Below are 25,184 nucleotides of genomic sequence, written 5' to 3' on the forward strand. Positions count from 1 at the left end.
CTTGTGTAGTCTCTGTGAAGTAGTCATAGACTGGCCACACCCACTACAAAACTATCCTTTTATACTGGTGCCAGATAGTGTACACACCAGATCACATGATTAAATTTGCTGATGTGATTGGTTAAATCATGAAAAAGTGATTGATCCTATTTCATTGTAAGCTTTTATACATCATGATGTCATCTTATTTCTATTGGCAACACATGTATACCGGAACGCCGTATACGCGTATCATAAACTTATAATGGCCATTGACAATGATAAGTATCTCACAATCAAGGTTAGCACGTAATGATATACACGAAAACCACCTTATGACACATTGATTTGGACAGGTAGTTGGTCTAACGAGTTTGAAGTTAATTGGGGGAAAAACCAGGGAGGAGTTTTTGCTTAAATTTTTATGGCCTCGATCTTCCATTTCTCGTTCTGTCGTCCACAGGGGGAGAGAAACATCTAGAGTAAGCTGGGATGGAGAAGGCTGGTAACACAATAAAAGTCTCCAGAAAGTTTTGGACAGATTTGTGTCTTCTTTGGGTAGCTACAGTGGATTAAAGGGTATTTCCCGTAGTTTAATGAATCGCCACCAATCCTGGATCAAAGGATTTGCATCAAATTTTAGATTTGAATGGTGCTAATCCGATTGGAATCCAACAAAGAATGAAGGTGCAGTGCCAAAACACAGTTAGAGAATTATTATCTAATCCAAAACAGCCAAGCTGTAAAAAAAGAGTGCGGCCCCCAAAAAGGCCAAGGTGAAAAAAGATGTGAAATCCAAGGTGGCGGTCAAGAAATGGCTGTGACGGTAGGTTAATGGCAAAAATTTTAATTACGACAATTCAGGTGAATATGGTGCCGGCAACACAAATTCACCTGAATTGTCTAATTAAAATTTTTGCCATTAACTTACCATCACAGCTATTTCTTGGCCGCCACCTTGGATTTCACATCTTTTCTCACCTTGGCCTTTTTGGGGGCCGCACTCTTTTTTTACAGCTTGGCTGTTTTGGATTAGATTTCACTTCTTTTTGTATTTGTATACCCCAAAGCCGGCCTATGGCTGGCTTTAGGGCTTCCTTCTAACTTGTTTTTTTTTTTCTGCAGGAATTGTGGAACAACGGAAGAAATGTTGTGTACAGTTTTTCGTCTGATTAAAAATATTTGTATATTTAACAATAAAAGATAATCATACTGTAGGTAATAAGGTGACTTCTTACACATAACTGAACTGTAGCTGAAACTCCCATTGTTTGTAGCTGAACTCTTTTCAGAGTGACTTTTTTCCAGCTGAACTCTCTACAATGGTGATTTGTTTCCAACACGTATCTCTACAGGGTGATTTGGTTGTAGCTGAATTTCTACAGGATAGTTTCTTTGTAGCTGAACTCTCTGCAAGGTAATTTCTTCTAGCTGATCTCTCTACAATGTAACTTCTTGTAGCTGATCTCTCTACTGGGTGACTTGTGTCTAGTTGTACACTCTACAAGATGATTTGTTTGTAGCTGAATACTCTACAGGGTGATTTTTTGTAGCCAAACTGTCTGCAGGATGATTTGTTTGTAGCTGATCTCTCTACAGGATGGTTTCTTTGTAGCTGATGTCGCTCTAGGTGACTTCTTTCTAGCTGATCTCTCTACACGATGGTTTCTTTGTAGCTGAACTCTCTACAGGGTGATTTTTCTAGCTGAACTCTTTCTAGGGTGATCACTTCACAGCTGAACCTTCTACATGGTGGCTTCTTCTATCTGATCTCTCTACAGTGTGATTTGTTTGTAGCTGAACTCTCTACAAGGTGACATTTGCTAGCTGAGCTCTCTCTTATTTCTAGCTGATCTCTCTACAGAGTAACTTGTTAGTCTAGCTGAAGTATTTACATGGTAGATTTTGGTTGTTAAACTCCCTGCATGAAGACTTGTTTGTAGCAGAACTTCTACAGAGTGAATTGTTTGTAGCTGAACTCTCTATAGCATGCATGACTTGTTTATAGTTGAACTCTCTTCAGTGTGACTTGTAATGTTCTGAATCACTACAACAATATATTTGTAGCTGAACTCTCTATAGGGTGACTTGCTTCTTGTTGAACTATCTATAAGATTAACTATTTGAAGCTGAACTCCCTACAGAATAACTTGTAATGTAATAGAATTCTATAATGGAGTAAATTAGCTGAATGCTCCATTAGGGTGACTGTTCTATTAGAGTATCTTGATCTCGCATTTGCTACACGGAGTTGGCTTTTGAATCATAACTCAGTGGTTTGTATTCTGATTCTTCTGTACTACTGCAAGGACTTTCTATGAAGATTATTCCAGCTATACACCGATTTTCAGCTCATTGCTCTAAGCAGTTTGCCTAGTACACGTAAAAACTAATACTTTTTTTATTCATAAAAGTCGATCACGTAATTGTGACACAGGTTGGGTTTTGTGTCATATCTCCATGGTCTTTATCTCGATTCTTTTCAAACCACCAAAAGGCACTCCTACGATGGTTACCCCATCTATAGTACGTTCGCATTGAGCTGAACCCTCAAAAACGATTAATAAATTACGATTGCTACATCGCATGGGGCTCCTGTATAGCTCGATACGTAGCGCTTCTCGATCCGCTAAAAATATATTAAAAGCGCTTCATTCGAATGTAAGACACTCCCGTTATGGCACTGTAAAGTTTCGCCATACATTTTCAATGGGGAAGCCTCTAAAGCGCGGCCCTTTGATGGTCATGTTGACACATGTTTGTGGCGAAGCCAGACGTCACATACCCGCCCTCAACACGCATGATTTCACCATCCCTTATGTAAGAGGCTGTAATACACTTTTACAAGAAAATAAAACAGATTTTGTGTGTAAAACAGAGTTGCATAAGTAGAAGAGCTGGGGCCACTGTTGCACTGTATTTAGAAGATAAGTGGCCTGCTTATATTCAGGTAAAAACTTCTTCAGCCTCAAAAGAGAAAAAAACCATATAACAGCTCAAAATCCGTTATGTAGCATTGGTGTTCCTGCAAGTGAGCCAAACAACATGTATTTTACTTCACATTCACCACAGCTGACTATCGTCTTCTGTTCCCATTTAGTCAATTTGTCATTTTAATACTTTTCTCATCACTTCGCCACACATGTACACAGTTTTTCCAGCCAGCATTTTGTTTTTGAAGTTACATTCCCAAAAAACTCTAAAAGTTTCAACAAATGAAATAATACTGTTTGTATGAATTTGGGCTGATAGTACCTGTAGTGACTTCCAAACACTCCTGCACTGATTTAATATACAAGGGATGGTATGTTCAACTTCGGATAGCACAATAAAGCAATGATATTTTTTATTAAAGTGCACACACTTACACGTACTTCATCTGTATTTTTATGTACTTCACAGAGTTTAATCCCAGCTACCTGATGACTCCTGGGGAACAAAATCAAGTTATAACACCAATGCTGCAAATATCAAACAATCTTACATCAGATGAAGTAAGCCCAGAAGAAGACTTGGACCCGCTGCTGCTGGTGGACAATTCATTAATACCACCATCACCATCTTCACTATGACTGCCGATTTGGATGAGGAATTGCTCTAGAAGTTCTTCATTACCCAAGTCTCATCCAAATACACAACTGGTCTTCCTTCAGTTCTGTTGCACCTCGTTCGTCTTTAATATTTATGATACTGATGGACTATGCAGGGCTGCTCATAGCATACCCTGCATATAAGTGTAGTGAAATTAAAGCACAAACAGTTTCAATGCTAACCTCTTGTCATTAATCGTCTTGTACTTAAATCCCATATCACTCAACACTCTTTAAAGCTATGTTCTACCCCCAGAGAAAACACCATCATTCTTAAGTTTGGCCTAAGACGGAGTAAGTGACAAAGTTCCAGGTTTCAAAATTTAACTTACCAAAATCTTTGAGAGCGATAGATTTCCTCCCTTCGGTACAATGAATGGATCTTGTCTGATAGTATCTGGGTTAAAACTGTCTTTATCAACAAGGACTCGTGAACATTTGTACCTGACGATTACAGAATTGAGCGGGCTTGTGCAAAGTGCATTTTGTACCTTTTTCATGGCGTAAATAAATCGCCTTTCTTGCGGTGCTCCATTCTAATGGATGTCCTTGAAATCCCTGCGTGGCGTAATGTATGCCAAAACCCAGCAAAGAAGGCATGATACAATACCGGTGGCCTTCGAGATTCTCTCCGTGATGTTGATAGAAATTTTACATTTCTTCGCTTCTTGCTTAAAGTACTCCCATAGTTTCATAAGTAGATACTTCGTTTGGCTGTTTAACGTCTTCCCAAAAGGGTTTCGCTCTGCATTCACTGACGGTGCACTGGACGCCATATTCTCAACAATTAAGTGCGCGCTCGTAACATGGGCTTACGAATAAATGCGTCATAAACATTATGTTTAAAGCCTTTGATCTTGTATGGCTTCTTAATCAACAACTCAGGATCCAGCTCAACGCGAACGTACTATACATAGTAATGTTCAACTCAATCCATGAAGCGGTTTACCCTGTAGGCGTGACAACAAATTGATCTTGTTTTACGCGAATAATCGGTCATAACTCCTGCACCATTCATCGGATTTGCAAAAAAATTTGATGCTAGGATTCGCCTTTGGTCTCCCTTTCTGTGTGCCATATTTCAAGGCGATCGGAGCATGCGTTCGCATTTTATAGCAATTTTTGCAAGTGTGCAAAAACACAAAGAAGAAAAAAAAACGAAGAAAAAAAATCGAAACTTTGGCAGCTCATATCTCGGAAATGGCTGGAGCGATTTCCTTCAAAGTTGGTATGTAGACTTCCCTGGCTGGCGGGCAACTCTGTAACAAATTTGGTTCCAATCGGATAAGGGATCACCGAGATGCAAAAGTGTGAAAATGACGTTTTTTTCTTCTTGTCAATATACCCATGGTGTGGCGTGCCGGCTTCTTGGGCTACACGACACACTATCGTGTGTCTTGATATAGATGTTTTGGTTTATTTTTGTACTCTTCCTTGCCATATTTGTACTGGGCATTTTGCATGTATAGTCACATGAGTCTGAGGTATTTATAATTGTATGTTTTGAACATCTTAATGATGGTATTATCTGTCTACTGCAACAAAATAAAGCTTTCTGAACTCCTCTTGAGTAGGCATATACGGTGATACCCAGCTTTTTGCTGTTAGCCCCTACAAGCAAAGCATTTAAAAGTTTAAGAATTTTATATGCAAGTACATGTATTTCACCCATTGCATTCAATGCTTTATACTGTAAATTTAGGCTTGCACAATTGTGTCGGGTTTTCACAGATCCAGTCACAGTTATATAGATATTAAGGCCAAAATTGATTGTGAGGATTCTTTAGTATGCACGACTTGGATTTAGCCATGAAAACCACTCAGATGGGCTATCCTATGACTCTACACAAAATAACCATTCTACAAGCAAGCTTACCCATCTAGACCTTTAGTAAACTCTGTAATTATGCCATAAACAATTCAATAAAACATTAAACTCATGTAACCGAAATTCTCTTGTGATATCTTTAGGATTTGTCTGTTCATCATAGCCAAACATAGCCAGAAAGTACCAACTACTGACCCATAATTAAATCTTTCAGGATGTATATCATATATATCCAGTGGTTGCACTCATATTTGCTTGGGTGATTAATCCCCTAGCGTGGGATGTCAGCCTGCTAAAGATTGGAAGTGTTACATATTAGCTGTAACATGGGGCATTCAGGCTTTTGCCTGATATGTATACCTTTAGCCCCCAGGCTGTCAGGCATACATATCAGACAAAGCCCTCATGCCCATGTAACAACTATTAGATGTGTGCTATGGTGATACACCTACCAACTATATATTACCGTGCGATATCTTGACTTGTACACAGCTCCAAATCCTCCTTCACCCAATGGTTGGCTATCCATATCTAACAGGCTTTCATCAATCTTTTTGAATTTCTTATCTTCAAACATCTGCAAAGATGTATGGAAGAATAGTCAAGGACTTTTCATACTCATCATTTACATGCACTTTTGGAAATCTAAGGTGCTTTGTATATCAGTTATCATACAGTATGGTAGTACTGTACAGTAAGGAGGTTTGCGTTTTACAGCCCACTCAAAAAACACCAAGGTAGAAGAGCTTGATCCATGTATACTGAGGGGTCCACAACAAGGGAAAAATTGCCTACAAGATTTACATTATTCGAAACTTCAGTCATGTCTATAAATAGTAGCAAATTAACCCCTACTTCAGTCACATCTATAAATAGCATTGACCAGCTGTATACATAGCTGCCAGTGTGGATGGCCCCCTTTGTTTCATTGCTTTTTATTTCTTTGATCCCAAGTTTAAAACTCCTCATACTTGTACTGTACTTGTACATGAGTAAAAATTCATCTATAGAATACCGTACAACAGGAAATGTTGATGAAAGAAAAATGTAACAAATTTGATGAATCAGTTACATTCATCAAATTTTATTCATCAAACGTCAATAAATACTTTAAAAGTCAGTCAGTGTGTTTAGATGCATAATTTCTTACTTTTCATCAAATTTGTTCAAAGTTGATTAATTGTGAATTTGTCAATTTTTTTTTCATCAGTATTTCCTGTTATATGGTAAGCTGTATACTAGCTGTTATGCAAATCTTACCAAGTCAGGAGTAAGGTACTTCAATGCTAGGTCTCCATGATGAGGGCATTTAATATAGATACACTTCCGGCCTTGGAACAAGCAGTGCTGGACAGAAAAGCCAACAGGATCCCCACCAGTCACCACATCAGGTTGCCGAGAAATGAAACTCTGAGTCATCAAACGTTCTTCATCCTTATCAACAGTTGGTGGCTTGGTATCTCCATAGCAATATGGGCAAGGGATAAAATGGCACAAATTGTCATCAGAGTATATTCCTTGTTCAAGCAGCCCTTCAAACCATTCCTTAAATACCTCGTCTATAGTCTCCAAAGCACGGGAAAGCATTTGTGCACCCATGAGGTTGGAGTGGTACACTTCCCCACCAGATGTAGTGCATGAAGTGACAACATAGTCAGGTACGCTAACTTCAAAACCATCACTAACATTGGCTTGTGCAAATCTGTCCACATCACAATATATCTGCATGTTTCGAACCTTATCAACGCTATTAGAGATTGCAGTCTTATTGCTAACATTTTTAAATAGTGCATTAACACACAAAACAAGATCATCTCCCAACATCAGTTCAATGCTGCTCTTACCATAATACCATGTGCACATTAGAGCACCGATGGTAGCACCTCCAACACCAACATAGGATTCAGGTTGGATTTCAGGACAACAATTATTGGCAATAGTTTTATAGAAACTTTCAGCGGATGCCAAGAACCTTGCTATCACTCTAGGCCAAAAGTTGGCAGGAACATGATGAGTAGTAAATATTCTTCTGAAACACATTCCAGTGGAGTGCAGTTCAACTTCTTTTTCAACACTGTGCTGAGTTACTACACTCAAAAAATATCCTGTGTTTGCACGTTGCTTACGTACAGGAGGAAGCTCCAAATTATTAGTAGCAGCCTTGTTCTCAGTTGGAGGCTGTACAGGTAAAGAAGGACATGATGTTTTCTTAAGAGGGGACTTTGGTTCAGTCATTCTACGAGGAAAGCAATGCATTCCACCTGAAAATTGTTGCTTTTGTTCTGTAAGAAGTGAAGGTATTAAAAAAGTGTTTCTGTCCAGTGGAATTGCCAGTTCAAATTTACTTAGTAAAGCTACAATTGGTTCCATGGCTTCTTCAGTTATTTTATAAGTCTCAGCAAGTGATTCTTCCAAACGTCTTCTTTCAGCTATTCCATTGTGAGCCAAATTATCTAATAAAAAGTATACAGTACAATGGTAGCATGCGCAGTAGTACATAGTAGGGATTAAAACATTAATAATTTTGTACTGTGGTTCTATGCTACTGTAATTCCAAAAATCAACAATTTTTGTACACTTTGTTTTATTCTACTTTTTGCACACTAACTCATTAATTATATCAATGCTATCTGTTCCAATTAGGCAATGGAGGGTTTATACACACACACACACACACACACACACACACACACACACACACACACACACACACACACACACACACACACACACACACACACACACACACACACACACACACACACACACACACACCCACACCCACGCATGCATGCATCAAGTCCTGTACAAGGTGCTTGCCTATAGAAATTTTCGTAACAAACAAACAAACAACTTATAGGAACATAGAATTGAAGAATAGCAAAAACTAATGAAGTCACCCCCTATGCATACATACATATAAAAAAGAATCCACAGGTCACCCATGGATATAAGTATCACACTTATTGGAAAGTTCACTTGGTCAGGTTTGAAATACACTTTATTATGTATGTGCACCTTCTACAAAAATCTCTAAATCGGGCATGGTGCTTCTGTAAGCTTAGGATGTAAAATAATTATATAGGGTTTCCATTGTTGCAGTGCTAACAACATAAACAGGAAGTTTTGGTAGGGTACAACTTCAATAAGGTGATGTTAGATAATTAATGTGACTTACTTGATCAGGTTTGAAAGATTTTAGAGGAGCAAGTTATATTGCCAAAAGTGTTCCCAGGCCGATCTACATATACACCATAATATGATAATCAGACTCATGGCAGTGAGTCACCCAGCCAAGAAAACTACAAAGCACACACCTCAATAATATAGAAACACTGGAATTCACAAAATAATTATAACTCCCAACTCTCCTTCCACAAAAGTGATAGCATAATATGATAAAGGAATTGTCCACTTGTTAACAATAATATATAAAAGAAAGGAAGGTGGACCATCAATCATGAAGTGAATAATTTTGAAGCATATGATGCTTTAACAAAAAAAACTTATGTAAATAAATAATTAGAAACTTACCATTACACTTTGGTGACACCACATGTGCAAACACATCACACAACCATTGTGAATCAATGAAGTAAAGATCCTTTAATGCGAATGAGTCAAAATGCATTAGAGTCCCTGAAAAATATAACCATCATCATTTGCAAAAAGAGCATCAACCAACCTTGTCCTTGGATATATTTAATGGCAACAATCAGTTCACTTTCTTCTTTAAATCCACACTGATTTCCAAGTCTAAAAATATCATAGTAATTTGCATTTCTACTGTATAACAGTAATGTATAATAGGGATCCCTGCAAAATGCTGCCCATAAAAACCATCATGGAAACATCTTACATAACAAAAAGCAGAAGAGTCTAGTGCTACTGATACCAGATATAGCATAAAACTATTAAAGAAGAATAAACATTGAATTTTTTAAAAATGTCCAAGCCCAACTGTTAGTCTGCCTACCTGACCACAGTTGAAAAGCCAGAGGCTAAACAACACATTGTATGACCACCATATTACACCACAATAACAAACTCACCAGTGGCATGTGCCTATTTAGAGGTTCTGATGAGTGTCTACTCTTCCTCAATCATGCTGGGTTTTATCTTCATGCAATGACATCATATTCAGGCACTAATTTTCCGTATCAACACTTTCGTATTTAGACACCACAATATTATTTAAAGCACTCGCACTGCTGTAAGAGACATCACTAACTAATTGACATTGTACTAGTAGCTGCATGATAGGATTGACCATGCCCTTTATGATCTAGCAATAATCAAGCATCATGATATGCCCTTTAATGGTCTAGCCAAAGTTATTTTGATTGATCACATCAACCGCACCTCTTACCAATAGCACAGTGAGGAAAGATCATGACCCTTGAAAATATTATCATATGGGCCGGTTGCCTGAAGCCCACTCAAGATACTCTAATAAAGTAATGTAGAAGCCATGTTTAATATGTGGCCTGCTGAGCAGAAACCCGAATTGTTGGCATAATTCTGTTTGAGATAAATTCCACTGAAATAAATAACACATGCCACAAAAAATTTATGAATGTTTTAATTACTTCAGTAAACAATGAAAGAAAACACGAGTCAAAAAACTAATACATCACTAGATTTGTCTTTTCATGGAAAGCAAGAATATCTTTGTTTCATCTCTGTATGACAAAGCGAACATGAGTTACATACGTTTATGTACATCATGGCAAAACTAAGTTTATCATCACTGTTTTAAGCTTGAACAGCCTTCTTGCTTAATGGTATTAGAACTCTATTATTTAGTTGTACAATTTCTTGTATTATGTAGGTGCGCGCGTAATTTTACTGATTAGTAGTCATTAATTCTAAATAACGCAACATCTGGTGCCCAATGTGTGGCTTCAAGCTAGCCGAAGTTTGGAAGACTACTCGCCAATTTGATGTCTCGATGAACTGCTGAACAGTTGGAGATCGCTCGACATTTGATTTTCTAACTGCCTTAGTTTCTCTATTTTTAACCCGACGACAAGAAGTTGTGGTACCGTGGCATTTAACGGTACCAGCTAAGGCAAGACATTCCTATTGTTGTAACTGTTGTGTGGTTGCTGTTTTTACGGTGAAACATGACAAGCGAGGATCCCGCCCGCCAGCTGGAACGCTCACGTGGGATAAGAGGTGGACATCATGGAGTTGTCACGAAGTTTGTACAAGAAGCTGAAACTGTTCTGGGTAATGAATCGCTCACATCTGAGCAACGTAGCCGGTTAAGGGTTATAAGACAACAACTCGATGGGAAGCTAAAAACACTCAAAGACTTAGACCAGAAGATACTGGATTTATGCGAACCTGATGTTATAGAGAATGAAGTGGAGGGATCAGAAGCAATCATTGCAAAGATACTTGACTGCAAGCTGAAAATCGAGGGGTTGTCTGTTGCTTCTCTGTTGGCTTCAGTTCCTTGAGCCCACCTGTAGCGATTCCACCAGTACCTCAAGCCAAGCTTCGACTTCCGAAGTTAACACTCTCAAAGTTCAAGGGTGACATAAAGAACTGGACTGCATTTTGGGATTCCTTCCAGTTGGCTGTACACAGTAATGATGTGATTCCAAAGGTTGACAAATTTAACTATTATTTAAATTCACTGCTGGAAGGCCCCACCTATAAGACAATACAAGGATTGTTCTTGACTGACGACTCTGCCGTTGCTCTACTGAAAGAATGCTTTGGCAACTCACCATTGATCATTAACTCTCATATGACAGCATTGATAAATGCTCCTAGTTGCTCCAGTGAGCACTCCAGTTTCCTTCGAGCTCTTTATGATAAAATTATGGTGCACCTCCAAGGTCTTGAAGCCCTACATGTTACCCCTGAACAGTATGGTGCCACACTTACCCCAGTTATCATGAACAAACTGCCAAGTGATCTCCAGTTGAGAATTGCAAGAGAAAGAGGCAGAGCAGTTTGGGGAATTGACCAAATACTCAAGGTGGTTAAGCTTGAGGTTGAAGCAAGGGAAGCCAGCAAAGGGGTTGCAGCAAGTATGACTAATGCGACACCACGACCAGTAAAAGGTTCAACCCCCTCTACTGCTAGTGCCTTGGTGGCTAGCAGTCGAAAAATTCAGTGCGTTTATTGTGAAGGGGACCATTTTTCTGCTTCATGTCAGAAGGTCACTGAGTCAAAAGATCGAAAGGATATCCTGTTGAAGGCAGGACGATGTTTTAATTGTTTAAAAATGTGCCATAGGTTCAAGGATTGTGACAGTCCAAAAAACTGTCGGCACTGCAACAGGCGCCATCACCAGTCCATCTGTGATCAGCGTTCAGTAACACAGAAGTCCTCTGAAGATACAGTGAAGCCAATTGAGCCAGCAAGTACCACTACCAGTGCAGCAAGCAAGCCTAGCAAGGGGAATAAGACAATTCTTCTACAGACAGTCCGAGCAGTAGCTGTGGGAAAAACTGGAAGGGTACCAATCAGAATCCTACTTGATAGCAGCGGTCAACTGTTGTACATCACTAAGACCTTGCAGGAACGATTGGGCATTAAGCCAATTCAGAGGGAGAAGTTACATGTAAACACTTTTGGAAATACCTCCTTTGACACACGGTCATGTGATGTAGTAAGACTACAAATTCAGCCGACAAATGGTGGTGAGACCATTGAATTAGTTGCATACTCTTCTCCAGTGATCTGCTCATCTCTTCCGACCCTGGTGAGTGCCCAGAACTATGAGCACCTGGAAGCCCTGGAGCTGGCCAATGGAGACTATCATGACTCCAAGTCAATAGATGTTCTAGTGGGCTCCGATTACTACTGGAGTATTGTAACTGGTGACACCCTCATAGGAGACTGTGGTCCTGTAGCCCTCAGTAGCAAGCTTGGATGGCTGCTCTCAGGCCCACTGAACAGTGGTGATAGTATCCCGTTTACACAAGCCCATTTGGATAATCCACCATCAAACAGTAGAGATGATGTCCTAGCTGCAGAACTATAGTGCTTTTGGGACACAGAGTCGATTGGTGTAATAGATGGCAACGACGACAAGTCAACACCCACTTTCCTGGAATGACTGAAACTTAAAGAAGACCGCACGAAGTGGGTCTTCCTTGGAAGGAAGGTCATGTTGAAGTCCCAAACCATTTTTCATTGTGTTTTAACCATCTTAGATACCTACAGCAACGTTTGCTCAAGTCACCCGATTTGTTGAAAGAGTATGACTCTACCATACGAGATGGGGATCATTGGACCGGTGGTTGACAATACAGTTAAGCTCGCTGCAGTGGGAACTAACTCTGGCAATTCAGTGCATTACCTTCCCCATCACTGTGTGATCAGACAAGATAAGCAAACGACAAGGCTCAGGGTTGTTTAAGACGGTTCTGCTAAGGCCAAGGGGGATGCTGTCTCTCTTAACGATTGCTTGAGGACGGGACCAAACCTAATTCCAAAGCTTTTTGACACACTTGTTCGTTTTCGCTGGCATTTAGTGGCATTGACAGTGGACATTGAAAAGGCCTTTCTCATGATAGAGATTGAGCCCAGTGACCGAGATATGTTACGTTTTTTGTGGATTGAGAATCCCCAGGACATCAGTAGTCCTGTGCTTCAGTTCCGATTTGCTCATCTTGTGTTTGGACTTCGACCATCACCAGCCATCTTGGGATCTGTAATCACTCATCATTTAGATAAATATCAGGGGAAGTATCCGAATGTGATCCAATCTATCAGAAATGCATTTTACGTTGATGACCTGATATCAGGGGGAGATACTGTGGAAGAGGCATACAAAATATTTGATGTAGCAAGACAAGTGATGGATGAAGCTGGTTTTAATTTGAGGAAGTGGAACTCAAACTGTGCAGAGCTACTGTCCAAGATGAGTTTGTCACCTGGCCAACCTGCGAGTGATCCAAATACACAGGAAGTACACAAGGAAGGGAAGGTACATTCGCAGTTCATTGTTAGGCATGATAGTAAAGACATAGAACAAACCAAACTGCTTGGAATTTTGTGGGAAAGTGATTCGGACAAGCTTACCTTTTGTTTTTCAGAACTAATTGCCCTTTTGAATAAGCTTCCAGCAACAAGAAGATCCCTGCTTAAGGTCACGGCTAGTATATTTGATCCGTTAGGAATTCTTAGTCCCTTTGTCATCAAATTAAAGGTATTGTTTCAGAGTATTTGTCGCAAGGAAGTGGCATGGGACAGGCCGCTTGAAGGAGAATTCCTGAAGCAGTGGAATGATTTTCAAGTGAGTTTAAGACCTTGAATGATGTTGAAATACCTCGTTACTATTTTGATGGTGAGGGAACTCCTGACATAGTTGAGCTGCATGGATTCAGTGATGCCTCACAGCAGGCATACACTGCTGTAGTGTACTTACGAATCGTGAGTAATGGGAAGGTGGTGACAAGACTCATTGCAGCCAAAACCAGAGTCGCTCCATTGAAGAGGCAGTCGATTCCTTGGTTGGAACTACTTAGTGCCTTGATATTAACCCGGCTTATTAATACTATTTTGAAGAATTGTCCACAGATATCAGTTATCACTTGTTGGATCGACTCTACAGCTGCCTTATTCTGGATCAAGAGTGATAAGCCATTAAAGCAGTACGTGTCACGTCGTGTGAAGGAGATTCAAGAATCTACTTGCAGGGGTCAGTGGAGACATTGTCCTGGAATTCTTGATCCAGCCGACTTACCTTCTCGTGGCTTAGATGCTCAGAAGCTGTCTACTTGCAGCATGTGGTGGGAAGGGCCTGCATTTTTGAGGTTAAGCAGTGAAGACTGGCCTAAGTAAATGGATCCTGAGCCTGATGACACAGTACTTGCTGAATTAGTGAAATCTCCTCGTCAACAATCCTATGTATTGGCCTCTGTCACTGGAAGTACACTGAACCTGGCTGAAGTTATTGACTGTGAGAAGTATAGCAGTCTCAACTGATTGCTGAGGGTAACTGCCAGGGTATTGCGCTTCGTAGAAGCAACCAAGGGGAGACGAATTAGTGTCTTGGAGGCATCCTACAATACTGTCGCATTGGAGGCAGTGGAATTGAACCAAGCAGAAGTGATTTGGATACGTTCCATTCAAACTAAGGCGTTCCAGACAGAGATTGCATATTTGACAGGGTCTCCCAGTGTGAGTAAGTCACCATGTATTGACCAATTTCACTTATTTTTAGATGACCACGATCCTCTGAGATGTAAGGGGAGGGTAACCAAGGCTAACCTGTCAGAATCTGAAAAAAATCCTATATTGCTACTATCAAAACATTGGTTTGTCCGATTGCTGATAATTGACATGCACTACAGAATTAAACATGGAGGCATCAATGACACTTTGGTGGCTCTCCGTGAACGTTACTGGATCCAACGAGGAAGACAAGCAATCAAGTCAAAAGTAAGGTCATGTGTTGTATGTAAGAAGCTGGAAGGGCCCCCATATTGTGCTCAGCCACCTCCTGACCTTCCAGCTTAATTGCAGGGTCTCAGACGATCCCCCTTTTTCTCATACAGGATTGGACTTTGCTGGCTCATTGTATGTAAATGAATCTAAGAAGAATAACAGCCTGAAGGTATATGTATGCCTTTTCACGTGTGCTTCAACACGTGCCATTCCTTTTTGAACTTACTCGAGGTATGAATGCTGACTCATTTCTATCGGCGTTCCGGAGATTCATTGGTTGGCATGGTTTACCTGCAACTCTGCTATCTGCCAATGCGAAGACCTTTAAATCATCCTCCAAGGAGATCAGATCTATTTGCCGCTTTCTAGAGGTGGTTCAGTGTCTCACGAATCAACGTATTAGCTGGAAGTTCATCATTCCCAGGGTACCTTGGTGGGGTGGTTTCTGGGAGCGTATGGTTCGCAGTGTGAAGCAATGTTTGAAGAAAGTTGTGGGTAGAAGTACCTTGAAGTTTGAAGAGCTTGCCACGTACCTTACTTATTGAAATTGAATCAGTCATTAACTGTCGTCCACTCACGTACGTGTATGACGACCAAGAAGGAGTAAGTTATGCTCTCACTCCCTCCCATCTCATTTACAGGCGTCGGCTTGCAGCCTCTCCAAGTGCCAGTCACCTTGAAGTAGTTAGTACCCAAAAGTCACTCACTAAAAGAGCCAAGAACCAGCGTCATCTTCTGACTCAACTCTTATTGTTGGTGCAAGGATTACCTCTTGAGTTTGCGAGAAAATAAGGTGGCACAGTTGAAGGGTCAACGACCAACTATAAGAGTGGGTGAGGTTGTGATCCTTATGGACGACAATGTCAAGAGGGTGTTTTGGGAGAGTGATTGAGCTGTTAACAAGCAGTGATGGATTAATGAGGGCAGCACTTGTCAATGTATCCAATGAGAATGGACCTCCCAAGGTTTTGAAATGCAGTATTGTGCATTTAGTTCCCATAGAAGTGGCTGACATTGAAGAACAGGCTGACACCATGGCAGACTCTCCCGAGTCACCGCATGATATGGAATCAGAAACTTTGTCTAGATCTGATGTTACCACTGGCACTACTACTGACCTTCATTCAAGTAGGCCACGACGACAGGCAGCAGTATTGGGCGAAGCCGTCAGGCGAACCTAGACTGGACATTTATTAGCTAATTGTAGTTTGTTCCCTTGTGACCAAACAGGGGGAGTGTATTAGAACTGTATTATTTAGTTGTACAATTTCTTGTATTATGTAGGCGCGCGTGTAATTTTACTGATTAGTAGTCATTAATTCTAAATAACGCAACAAATGGCATGGGTCTATATAGGCCAAAAATTATACCTTGATAAATGCCTCAGTTTATGATGAACAAAATGGCACAAATTCCAATCCTGCTGCTCTTGTGACTTATGATTAATTAAATGAGTGCCTGTAATTTATTTTCTAAATAGACACTGTACAAATTGATTGTTTTGCTCTTTTTGCTGTCTATCGCTATAATTTCAAAAGCACTTACCAGATAAGGCCGAAACATTAACAGCCCATTGTATTCTCCTGTCACATACACACAATTACGTAGCTATATAACAAAAACTAAACAAACTAGTAATATTTACAAATGAAGTAGGGATCTTACGTAGCTATAAAACTAGTGAAAGGAAAAGATTGAATGATGGTATTACAAGGTAGCCTTGTGGGAGAATCCCTACTTTGGCAAAAATAATTGTTATGACATTCCAAATGTAGGGATTTTCCCACAGGGCTATGTTGTAATACCATCATTCATACCTCTTGTTTCACTACTTTTGATCACATGAATCTCTACTTCACTTTTAATTAATAACTTTTAAATACGTGCACTAGTTTTTTATGTTACATACTTGCAAATTTCATCCCAGGACAAAATTGGCGGACGTTTTTGTCTGTGTCTTCTGTAGTAAGTAGCTTCGGCAATAATTCTGTCTTGTAACTCCCGATATTTAACTGGAATTCTAATGTTAATAACCTCTTGCTCAAAACGTTTGTTACCAGTCACTACAATCACCAGGAGACATAATCATTTCATCATCATATCCAATTTATATCTTACCTACAGACATCTTCATTGAGGATGCTATGTCATAGAGGGTATCTCGCAAGGGCTTGAGATATTTATTATATTTCTTGTATTTCACATCACATGAGACAAACTCAATTGCCTTTATGGTTGGGTACCAATACCTGCTACTATACAGCTCTTCAATTCTTTTGGTATATGGTATCCTCTTCTGTTTATTGAAGTGTCTGACTTTGTCAATGTGAGTTCCCACTATTACCACCATGGCTGACTTTGTTCTAGCCTAGAAGATAGATGCACAGAGTTATCATTGTACTAGAGTTCATAGCCTCATTGTTTAAAAAGACAAAGTGTAAGGAAATTTAGAAATTTTATATTTGGGTAGAGATCATAGAACAATGAAACAAGGGAGGTCGTCTAAACCTGTACAGTAGCTATACTAGTTGAAATTTACACTTCAGTCACATACAGCCTGTCAATAGTACACAGCTATGAGGGATGAAATGTCCACTAGCATAGCTGCAGGTGTATAGTGTTTTTTTTTCTATGATCCCTACTCCAATTTTTCCTTACAACTTGTTTGTTTACTATCTTTATAATATCATAGTTCATAATTGGTGAGCCACTGCATACTGACACTAGACACGTTAGAAAAATTGCATTAGAGACACTGAACACACACCCTGACTATCAATTACTGAAAATGCGAAATGACTGTTTCAGCCTGTTATACAAACAAAGAACATTATGACAAACACCTATACAATTAAATTAAAGCACTGAAATCATGACAGATTACACCTTAAGATGTAGAAATGGAGAAAGAAAAGGGACACAAAGGAGAAGGTAAGTCTATGATGAGTGCATTGTAGCTGCTGCAGTTGGTGAAAAAGCATATCTCAAGCTGAAGTGATGATGAACAGTGAAAAAATCAAGTGTGTAGCCTCATTTGTAGTTGAGTTGTGCTTGGCTGGAGGCATCAGTCAGTCAAGTGAGCAAGATTTAGCTGATCAAATAAAAAATTTCTAATTCCATAGAAACTTGTTTGAAGGGTTTGGGAAGACATTTATGAACTTAACTAACAAAACACAATGCAAATATTTTACTACCTTAATGGTCACCAACCAATCCTTCAACTCTTGGATACCATCTTCTCCATCAGTAACTCTCCAACACAAAACATACAGAGAATTCTCAGTGATAAAACATTGATGTGCAGCAGAGTATTCCTCCTGTAATAACAATGCACTTATGAGATAAACAATTATGTAATTTGTTTACATACTTCTCCTGCAAAATCCCAAGCAAAAAATGTGATTCCATCAGATGATGCTGCATCATTGTCCATCCCTTTAGAATAACACCACAAGTCTTGATCAATACCAATTGTTGACTGGATCTCATCTGTAAATGCATTACTTATCAAGTGATGTGCTATACCAGTTGTACTCACCAGTATGATTGCCACTGTTGTACTCACCAGTATGATTGCTACTGTTTAATCTTTCTCTGAACGTGATGGGCTTGGATTTTCGATATTTCAGATGATACAGAAGGGTAGTCTTTCCTCGACCACTCCGTCCAACAAACATCAACTTCAGTGATGCAGCAGGTTGACTACTACAGAACAAAATTGTGTGCAATTAAAATAATTCAAAACCATTACTATAAGCAATATTGATGCTTTCATTATATACAAATATACGTGCACACTATTCTAATACAGACACAGGTAAATTATTTTACTTTTCTTGCATAAGGAACATTTGCTGGTCTCTAATTGAAATGAAGTTGTCCAGATCAATGACAACCGAATCTTTTACTCCAGTGTAGTCAAATGTTGATAAACTTTCTAACTTGTACACTTCACGCGGTATACTCATCTCATTGTAGCTAATGTCAAGAAGGTGTATTCTACTCATCCGACCCAAATGCTCAGGGGCTTGCTTTAGGCCACAATTCCTTAGAATAAGTTTTCCTAACTTTGGAAAAAACACATCTGCAGTCTTGGCAGAGCTAGCAGTTAAATTATCGTGGTGAAGAAGAACGTTTTGTAAATCTGAATTATCAGACAAATTTAATGTTCGTAGTTTTGAAAGTTGTTTATGACTCATATGAGTGCACCTCATAGAACACTCAATGTCAGCGTCATAATAGCACCGAAAGTTTTTAAAATCATCATACACAGAAAAGATTGCAATGAATTCTGACTGTAGTTCATTGTGGCTAAGATCTAGTTCTTCTAATAAAGCAGGTAGCTCATTAATACTACAACATGATGTGATTTTGTTCCCAGACATGTTCAAATGTCGTAAATTGGGAAAGAAACAAGCCAGATACGTAGGAAAACTGTGCAAATTACAAGCACTGACGTTTAACTCCTGCAGAGGACATCCATTAACATTAGGACTGCTAGCACGTACACCACGTAATTGTCGAGATGAACTAGGCATTGACATCATCCTTGATATGTTAGCTTGCTCCACTCTCCCAAATGCACAAATGTTACTTATAGAAGTTGATGAAGCATTGAACTTCACCAAACTGTCTGACATCCACCAAAGCTCTGGTAGACATGTTAGTGGGTTGTGGGAGACATCAAAGTTATTCAAGTTAGGCAACCTAAACACCTCAATTGGCAGATTCTGCAAACTGTTTCGGGAGAGATTCAAGTCTTTCAGCATTCCAGGCCTCAACTGTGTTGAGAGCTCAGCAAATGGGAGGCTAGCTATCTGGTTATTGCTAACATTTAAACTGTAAACAGATTTCAAGTGAAACAGCTCCTTGGGTAAACGGTTAGTCATAGTACAGGAAAGGTCAACATGACTCACAAGATCGTTTTTTGACTGCTGCAACTTGACAAAGACATCTTTTATGATGTTGTAGTGTGAAGGGTGAGACAATACTAAGGAAAGAGGAGTCTGGCCAGGGATTTCATCTTCTTTCACAACCACTGTGTTTTCTTTAACTTCCATAGGTTGAAGAATTGTATTCCATCTTTTGTTTATTACAACATTGAGGGGAAGTCCACTAAATACAAGCAAAGTCTTTAGCAACTCAGGATTTCCTAGATTAGCAGCAACATGGATAAGGGTTTTCACACCTAATCCTTCAGCAGTTCCCATCAAGAACTGCATAACAGTGCAGTCTTTCAGGGATATCGGTACTGGGTGCTGCACCACTTGGGCATGCAGGCCTTGGTCATCTAAAGCAGTGATGTTCATCACCAGTACAGAGCGTGCTATATCCACATATTCTCTTTCAACCGCCCTAGACAAAACCTTGTAAAGTCAAACACATAAGATGTTTCTTCTCACCAAACAAGCAGCTGCTTGTGGAGACTTGGACTGCTGTGTGCAATATTTTTGTCATGGGTGTATGTCTTGTTCCAAATGCATTCCAATGTTTCTGCATAAATGTGTACATAAAGTATAAGTAAAATAATTATGATTTTAGTATTGTTACCTAGTAAAGCTGTTCCTAGTTTGAAGCCATGTTCAGTGGCTATATCCTTTGGAGTTTTATTCTTGTACTTCACTGTGGGATCAGCACCATTCTTGAATAAATATCCCATAATATTTAGCAAGTCATTTTCTGTCTTGACTGGATCCATATCCTAAAATATATGCAAACTCTATAGAAGTTGTCTATATGTAGAGTACCATCAGTCTCAAACTAAAACTGAGATGATTATACTAAATTTTCATTTTGTCTATATATTTGTTTACCCAAAAGCATTGTTTATAAAACATTATGTAGAGTACGTACTTGTTTCAGTACCATCACAATAATTTTAATAATGTTGTCACACTCAAGTATGGCCCTCAATTATCCAAACAATTGGTTATCTAAAACAGTAGAAGCGACTGCTCTATTAGAGTATTTTGCCAAAGATATAATTATGTTCTATTAGAATATTTGAACAGGGCTCTGTATATAAATGATTGGGCTTTGATTATCTGGACATATCTTGGGCCCAAGTGGGGTAGGACAATCAAGGGAGTACTGTATGGAGATATCAATTGAAGACTATGAATGCTACACACATTTCCATTATATAAATACCGTATCACAAGTACACACGTACTATTCGTTGACTGCCTTCAGCAGCTTGATGTAGAGGAGTCTGTACGAAGAAGAAAATACAATTTATAGCAACACTTTATTTGAACCAATCATTACTTACTTTTCCATCAGAATCAGCAAGATTAATGATATCTATTAATAAACATACAATACTTTACTAATCCATACAAATCTCAAACACACATGTAAGTAACATGAGCTTGGCACCGATACATGTTGGAACAATTAAGTATGGATACAACTGGATGTGTTAAATAGCAAAAAGGACACACTGTATCACTCATGAGCTTGTAGTTTACACACTTTTTTCAGTCTAAAGCTAAATGTATGGATAGTGTACTTTGTGTGGAAGGATCAACGTTCTGATGAGTATCATATTTTATATACAGTACCAACTATCCACATAACTGTACTGTATTGCTCACATAGTACAATTATGTAAATGAATGGGCAAAATACGGTTATGAAGAACAGTTATGTACAAAAACAACTCTACTCAAACAGCACACATGATCATGTGCATGACATTGTAAATTATCAAAGTAATCCTACCAGTTGGTTCTACAACCAGAATAAACACTTACTGATAGTCTGATCACCGAAGCTGTTTGGGCACTTGAGGTGAATGCTCCAATCAGGAAGTACAATATAACACTTATAGCACCGCCTATGCTTGTGTGTACAAAAAAATATCACTCAGGAGTGTCGAGAGGCAAATACAGCACTTGGCTTTCCCTCATGCTGTATTAGCTACCTGTATTTTTCATACACACGTGCGACGGTGCTTTAACTATAACCTATGTGCATATACATTGCACTCTAAGTACTATAGATTTTGAACAATTAAAGTTTATTCACATTACTCCAGGCAACATAAAAGGGATCTAGGAAAAGTATTTAGTGATGAAAACAAGGAGTGCCACAGTACACATGCCCCCCCCCCCCCCACACACACACACACACAAAGACACACTCTTATTGGTCAATACTTAAGATAGATATACTCCTCTATTTAGAGCAGTAAACTACTCTAACAGAACAATCTCTTGTAAGTTGCTACTTGCAACAACTCTATGAAGCCTTAAACACCATTCCATAGCTTCTAAATCTGAACATGGCATGCCCAGAATGGAATTTATCTTTCTTACCGAGTATTGTTTACTGTCAAAGTTGCCTGCCTTCTCACTCTGTAAGCACTGCTCCTACTATCCATATTTATAAGAGGGTTAGGTCCAGATTATAATTGGGTCCCCACCAGCATTGTAAGTGGGTCAGTACTGTTGACCCAGTTACCTACTGACCCAAATAGTAATCCGGATGGGACCCGGATCTGATCCACACGTGACCTGGTTTAATTAAAATAGAGGCATGCTTCAAGAGCTAGATTAAAAGTCCACAAGTCCCAAGCTCCATTAGTTAGCCCTGCATTTTTTACACTAGAAGGATTGTCTTCAAGAAACGAGTAACTACGTACGAGTCTATGTATTATCAAGTGGGTGTGGCTACACGTACGTCTACATGCAGCCACAGCAATCCAGAATAGTTACCTATATTTCAAGTAACAACACGGATCCCAAAAGTGCATGTAATGCCATGCATACCCATAGAGAACAGCTGATACGATTCTGATAAGTGGGCGTGGCTCTACATATCCTGCACAGACAGCAAAGCATATTCCTGAATGGTGGGTATGGCTCCACATAAGTTTCTTGAATATTTACAACTGCATTTATATCAATACAATCAAGCTTGTTAACTTATAGTCATCAGACCCAGATAATCAGTGAAGTGGATAAGACCCTCTTGACCCAGGAAAAATGTGACCCAAATGACCCAGATAATCCGGATGACCCGGTCCACTTACAACGCTGGCCCCCACTACCCATAACTCCCTTTACATTGTACTATTTCTGCTCCAGGTGTACGATTCATGGTAAATAAGTATCCTATGCATAGGTGTAAAATGCTCTGTTGGTTTAAGCTTTTTATTTTGGCTTAAAGCACTTGTCCAGGTTGAAAATGACATTTGTGTGTGCGTGTGTGTGTGTGTGCGTGTGTGTGTGTGTGTGTAATGCCTGCTTTAATGAGTTATTAACATGTGTGCCATTATACACTTGTCTGTGGGATGGTAACATGCCAATGGCGAGAGCACATTAATATCTACCACATACACCAGCATTAGTGATTGTGCATGCCATCAGACAACCACTACTCAAAGACGGAGTAGAGGTTGAGTGATCAAAGACTGAGCCATCAACCAGGATCTCCACTACCCTAGCACAATGCATACACCACTGTACTGCTGTTATGAGCACTATTTCTCCATAGCCACAGTAGATGAATACTCTTAATACCTAGTTGATGCAGTATTATGTTTTAGACATAAAGATTTGATTTACTCTCAACAATAGCTGACCAATAACTGCATTTAGATTACAACATGTAAACCTGTTTTTCTAAAATTAAGAGTTGTGTTTGTACACTGAGCTGCACAGTACAGCAGAATAGTGGTAGTAGTCACTCTACAGGGATTGTGTAGAGTACATGTGCATTTATACTGTTACTAGGTGCATGTGCCTATAATTTTTGGAAGAATCATTTTAAAATTTACCATAATATATATATATATCATGCTTGTTAAGTGTATGCACTTACAAGGAGCTTTTGCCAGGAGACTGCAGTGTCTCTACTTAGTACCTGAACAGTACATAGGTGATCTTGTGTTTCATCAGGTAGGCTGTACAGTATCAGCAGCTAAAGGCATTTGCTTTCCACCCAAAATTTGACAGTGCTGTTTCTATGGTGATGGGTTGAAACTAGTTTTGGTAGGCCTGCGCTAATAGCACAAACTCCAACAATTTTCAAATTCTTAAGCCCAGAAGTAAACTATTAGCTAGCCAATCAAAACATGTACACATGTACATACCATGTGAGCCGCATAATCGATGAAAAACCATTTGAAATTCCTAGTGAATTAAAAAGGGGAATATACTAGAGGCAATTCCATATAAGTAGAGGATAGTGTTTCATTTCTAGTGAAACATCAGGTCAAGATTCTTCAATGTTATAAGTTTGGATTAGAAAACAACTAACATCTTAGGGAAAACTTCCAATAAATTATCTGCTTTTTTTTGTTAGCTTCCAACGCATTTATGCGATTACATAACCCATCAATTCTCTCTCACTTCCAGGCTCAAGCAAGCATTGTCACCAGATGGTGTTTGTGTTATTAACACAAACACAGCTGGGTACAAGACTAGTAGTCACATTTAGTGAGGGTCAAATGTGTTTAACGAAGAGGTGTGGTCATAAAAATGTGCTGCATGTGCAAATTATTGTAGGGCTACGATGCCAACCTATCAAATAGACTATAAACATAATCAGTTTCAGACTCTAAAAAGTAAGCAATTTAAATTTCGCATCCGTAAACTACAAGGTTTCTATTTTGGGTGGTGATTAATTGATACAGAGCATGCAGAAATACTTCAAAAAATAATGTCTTTGAGCAGGCTGTAGGACGAGGTGTCCTACAGACCTTCAGCACTTGTGCTGTAAAGCTTTAATAAATAAAAAATGTTTGCCTCCATTGATTTTACCCATCTTTTTGCCCTGCATAAATGATTGTGTTATGTAATATAGTGCCACGCCTTCTCATCTATTATGTAGTGGGGTTGCAGGCTATTTCATTGAGTGGAATGATGTGATGCACCTTTGAACTATGAACCTGAACTTGTACCATTGAGGTATCCACCACATATATATATTAAAGCCACATAAACTTAATTATTAGTTCTCATCCCTACCCACATTGCCGTTTTTCTTACCTCTTCAAGGAGTTTTTGCACCACTGGTGGCTAAGGGAGACCAATTAGCACCTTTTGTAGTTGGTACCTTGCTAGAGCAGTCTAAGAAAATTGCATTTTTAGTCATTTTAGCTAGCTAATTCAGCTATCTAGTTAATAAAAATTGAATTTTAAAAATCTGCCCTCCCGCACTGCTATTTTGAGTACAGGAGGATGAGAAACTAATAATTAAGTTTATGTGGCCTAATGGCCATCACGTTTACAAATAGTGGTCATGCCCAGTACCACTGACCTCAGTGACCCAATGGAATTATAGGACGTTTATAAGAATAAGGAAAGAATACCAAAGAAATGATGGCTGAATTTGTAAATAAATAAACATAAAACGAAGCATATGAG

General features: G+C 39.2%; 1 protein-coding gene and 1 long non-coding RNA gene across 4 annotated transcripts in view; both read right to left on the reverse strand.

The window, feature by feature from the left end:
• Positions 1 to 25,184, reverse strand: part of LOC136265799 (leucine-rich repeat serine/threonine-protein kinase 1-like) — a 38,536-nt gene that overhangs the window by 12,862 nt on the left and 490 nt on the right. Inside the window, exons 2-15 of the mRNA XM_066060712.1 lie at positions 21,083 to 21,114; positions 20,984 to 21,022; positions 20,362 to 20,512; positions 20,214 to 20,304; positions 18,643 to 20,166; positions 18,350 to 18,516; positions 18,182 to 18,300; positions 18,006 to 18,128; positions 16,930 to 17,179; positions 16,721 to 16,874; positions 9,083 to 9,153; positions 8,932 to 9,036; positions 6,658 to 7,850; positions 5,864 to 5,974 (exon numbers count right to left, since the gene is read on the reverse strand). Coding sequence (XP_065916784.1) covers positions 5,864 to 5,974; positions 6,658 to 7,850; positions 8,932 to 9,036; positions 9,083 to 9,153; positions 16,721 to 16,874; positions 16,930 to 17,179; positions 18,006 to 18,128; positions 18,182 to 18,300; positions 18,350 to 18,516; positions 18,643 to 20,166; positions 20,214 to 20,304; positions 20,362 to 20,512; positions 20,984 to 21,022; positions 21,083 to 21,114 — 4,130 coding nt within the window. The remainder of the gene's footprint in view (positions 1 to 5,863; positions 5,975 to 6,657; positions 7,851 to 8,931; positions 9,037 to 9,082; positions 9,154 to 16,720; positions 16,875 to 16,929; positions 17,180 to 18,005; positions 18,129 to 18,181; positions 18,301 to 18,349; positions 18,517 to 18,642; positions 20,167 to 20,213; positions 20,305 to 20,361; positions 20,513 to 20,983; positions 21,023 to 21,082; positions 21,115 to 25,184) is intronic.
• On the reverse strand, positions 2,996 to 4,714 carry LOC136265839 (uncharacterized). Of its 3 annotated transcripts, none has more exons than XR_010705752.1 (6): positions 4,061 to 4,714; positions 3,902 to 4,013; positions 3,753 to 3,853; positions 3,464 to 3,703; positions 3,235 to 3,408; positions 2,996 to 3,178 (listed from the first exon to the last, which is right to left on the reverse strand). It is a non-coding gene; the product is annotated as an uncharacterized lncRNA (long non-coding RNA). The 3 variants fall into 3 exon arrangements; XR_010705754.1 differs by having other exon boundaries at positions 3,902 to 3,966; positions 4,061 to 4,712; XR_010705753.1 differs by having other exon boundaries at positions 3,902 to 3,981; positions 4,061 to 4,712.

This window comes from Dysidea avara, chromosome 9 (assembly GCF_963678975.1).
Source record: "Dysidea avara chromosome 9, odDysAvar1.4, whole genome shotgun sequence".
In the NCBI taxonomy this organism is placed as follows: domain Eukaryota; kingdom Metazoa; phylum Porifera; class Demospongiae; order Dictyoceratida; family Dysideidae; genus Dysidea; species Dysidea avara.